Consider the following 3,907-nt stretch of genomic DNA (forward strand, 5'->3'; position numbering starts at 1 on the left):
ACCTTTATTTTCTTGTAAATTATGTGTACGATTAATATATTAAGAATTTTGATATTTTAGAAATTATGCAATTATATTTTGGTAAATTTTAGCTTAGGTATTCATGAGTTTTAGTTGTAAATTATTTTTAAATTAAATTATTATTTATATATATATATATATATATATATATATATATATATATATATATATATATATATATATATATATTCAATCAAACTCTAAGAATATGAAAGTGCTAATCTTATATTTTTAGTAAAAAAAATATTACCTATATTGTGAAGAAATAATTTTCTATTTCTTAAATGTGACTTCGAATAATTTTAGTAATTCATGAGAGTATTGCATGGATAGTGAAAGGAGTTAAAAGAATGATATAAAAATAAGTTAATGATAAAAGAAATTATAGACACACATAAAACACAAATATGTAAAAATTTAATGGTGTTTGTGGTATGAATTATTATTTAATATCTATATATTATAATTTTTATTGAAAAAATTAATTAATAATACTGACATAAAGTAAAGAAATATGTCTTTGTTTAATAAAGCATTTTCTTTTGGCCTTTCAAGAAAAAATTTAAGAATCACGAAAAATTCTTAAATTAAAACTAACATATAAAACAGTAAAACACCCAAGTTCATCCATATAAATTAATATTTTATTAATAATTATAATAAATAATATTTATTAGACATTTCTTGTGATCGTTTATGATAATAGTTGGATACAAATCATAAACAAATACCACATGGATATTGGATAACATAATGCCCAAATACAAGCGTGGATTAACTTTTATTACACATAAATTTGAAATTCAAAGGAGAATGAAAACAAATAATACTAGACTCGTTTATTCTTTAGAACAATCAGTGGGCTTAAACGAGAGCTTCTTTGCTTCAAGATCATAACCAACCAACAAATTTTGTTGCACCAAGTTTCCAAAGATGGCAAGATCTTGAGCTGGTGTAAACGCAAAGCAAGCAATACTATCAGAAATTTGAACAAAAGTACTAACAGGTTGCAACACGACATCCGCGCCTTGGAAGTTCGCAGTGATTACAGGAAACTCAGGTTCTTCCGATGTGAGAGTGTAGCAGAGGTCAAATAAATTGTTAGGATCATCAACACGCTCGAGATTCACTACTTTTGCGACTTCTGCCTCCAAGTTAGAGTAAATTTCGGACGGCAGAAGCGTCAATGTTGTACCGGAATCAATGATAATGTTACCCTCATCAACTTCACCAACAGCATTAGTTGATGATGCGAATTCTACTCTTTTGGTTCCGACGGAAAATGATTCTAATGTAAGAAAGTAGAAAATCTCACCGTTCTTAGTAACAATAGGAGTTGAAACAACGCCAGTACCAGAAACAATTGCAGCATCTCCAAAACTGAGTTTGCTAGTAGCACTTGAAGAACCTGATGTGAGAGTTGATGGTGGTAAACAATAAGAGAATTTACCACCAATTGTGGATCCTAGTTGTGTTATTAAAGACGCGGGTCCACCAGAGAGGCCAACAATACCGGAGCTTCGGCCGTTAAAAGTAACGGTGTTGTCCGTTCCGCATCCTATCAAGGTTTTAGGAAATGAAACGGAAGCACCGGTGGTGGATTCAAATGTAACAGTATCAACACTAAGATCTCCTTCTGATTTTGATCCATCGCCATAAGTAATAGTATATTCACAATTGTTTTTGCCGCTGCAACCCGAACTTCTCACGGATTGACATGTGTCAGACGAACAAGGGACGTTTTTGTAAGTAGATGATTGTGCTGGCTTAAATATAGGAGTAGTTTGGTTGAAACATGTTTCACAAGGCTCGCATTGAAGCCAAACAATGTCACTACCAGTATCAGCTATACCGAATTGCTTAAATGGTGGAGTACCAACTGAATATGTCATGAGATATGCACCGGCATCGGGGAGTATGGTTGATTCAGGTGCATCTTTTGCGGCACTTTTATAGAAATGATTGGCGCGATTGATTGAATGACGTGCGGCATTGATAATACTTTGGTATTTGTTTTGGTTAGGTTGAAAAAATGGTGATTTTTCAGAATCGCGGTGGATGAGTTCAACACTAAAACCATTGTTGAATGCCTGAGAAAGAGAAACAATAAAACTAAGAAGACAAAAGAAAAATAAAATTTGAAAACTATGTGTAGCCATTGTTGATAGGGAGGGGTTTGATGGGAAGGTTTTGATGCAACTATGATGTTTTAGTGCCTTTTTATAGTATACAAACATGTGCATGGACATAAAAATAAAAATACATAAATAGAAAAAGGAAAGATATAGTCAATAAAGTTGTGATTATTTCAACTATTTTTCATAAAGAATTAAATAAAAACGGTAAGGTGATTAAATAAAAACTGTAAGGATTAAATAAAGGAGCAGGGATACAATCAATTTCGTGGGATTTCCATTTAATTCAATTATATTTTATGGTATTAATGATTATTTGTCCTTTGCAGTCTACTGATGATTTGTTTGAAATCAAACAAATTAGGTAAGTGATCCTATCACATTTATCATGTCTAAATTCATAAAAACAAGATAAGTGAATGTAAGGCCAATATGTTAAACAAACATAATATCAAAAATAAAGATTTTTTATGATGGTTCAAAATATTTTTTTTAGCTTAAATATCGTTTTTCTATGAATGTAATTACTATAATTATAATTAATAGTGGAGATTCATTCCTTAAATTTATTTATTTTTATAATATTTTAATAGTTATTATGTATAATTGCCCACTCATAGAATGATATGAGATCTGAAATATTTAATTTATAATTTTTTTTAGTATGATGAATTTTTTTTTTTTTAGAAATCAAGATAACATTAAAAGGGAGAATTAAGGGTTCTCCAACCCTATTACAAGAGATGAAACGGGAAACCCCGCCAAAAGAAAAAATTACTAACCAATTACATTACGAGAGATAGTACAACGGATCCTTACAAAACTCGTAAAAGGAATAATTGGATTGAGTAATTTTTCCACAAAATGACCATCTCCGAGCCAACAACTTGATGTTCCATACAACATTGTTAACACTCCAAGCCTCTTAACGAAAACAAGCGCCATTTCTAACCAACCAAAGACACCAAGTTGTAGCAAATTTATAAAAAGTATTAATATTTTAAAACTTTATCGATTTTAAAGAATTCATGAAATGAATGAATTTTGAAAGATTTTTTAATTATATATATATATATATATATAATTAAATTATTAATAATAGATACTATAGTAATATGTATTTTAGTTTAAATCAGTCATTTAAAATATGATAATATTAATTTAAGGCTTAAATAAGTTTTTGGTCCCTATAAATATTGTAGTTTCATTTTTAGTCCCTCCTGAATTTTGGCAACGGTTTTAGCTGGTTTTGGCAACGGTTTTTTAATAAAAACCGTTGCCTAAAGGCCGGGAGGGACAAAAAATGAAAACTGAAATATTTATAGGGACCAAAAACTTATTTAACCCTTAATTTAAAATGATGTATTTGTTATTACTGGTATAGAAGAAAAAAAACATATACTAATTAACAATCAACAATTTTAAAAATAAATGTAGATATTATAGGAAAATAAATGTAGATACTATAGGCAATATATCATAATAAATCACGACTTTGTAAAAATAACAACTATTAAATTTATTTATTTTATATTTTAGTCATATTAATTATTTAATTTCAGATTTGTTAGGTAAAAATAATAATTTTTAAATTTAATCCATAGATAAATCAGAAAATAGCAATAATTTAATATTTTTATGTTCAAAAAGACTAACAATATATATTTTCAACAAAGTAAAAAAAAAACATTAGAGTAAAAATAGAAAGAAAAAAAAATTATAAAACAAACAATATTAAAAAATATATATAT

General features: G+C 28.2%; 1 protein-coding gene across 1 annotated transcript; it reads right to left on the reverse strand.

Moving 5' to 3' along the window:
• Nucleotides 1-860: 860 nt before the first annotated feature.
• On the reverse strand, nucleotides 861-2,188 carry LOC131614341 (aspartic proteinase CDR1-like). Its single transcript, XM_058885940.1, has one exon. It carries the CDS (start codon nucleotides 2,178-2,180, stop codon nucleotides 861-863), a length of 1,320 nt encoding a protein of 439 aa, XP_058741923.1. The 5' UTR covers nucleotides 2,181-2,188.
• Between the last annotated feature and the right edge of the window lie 1,719 nt (nucleotides 2,189-3,907).

The sequence above is a fragment of the Vicia villosa genome, linkage group LG6, assembly GCF_029867415.1.
Source record: "Vicia villosa cultivar HV-30 ecotype Madison, WI linkage group LG6, Vvil1.0, whole genome shotgun sequence".
Lineage (NCBI taxonomy): Eukaryota > Viridiplantae > Streptophyta > Magnoliopsida > Fabales > Fabaceae > Vicia > Vicia villosa.

What these genes read in the sequence shown, in the direction of transcription:
- LOC131614341 (XM_058885940.1), bottom strand. Translation starts at nt 2,180, where the DNA reads ATGGCTACACATAGTTTTCAAATTTTATTTTTCTTTTGTCTTCTTAGT.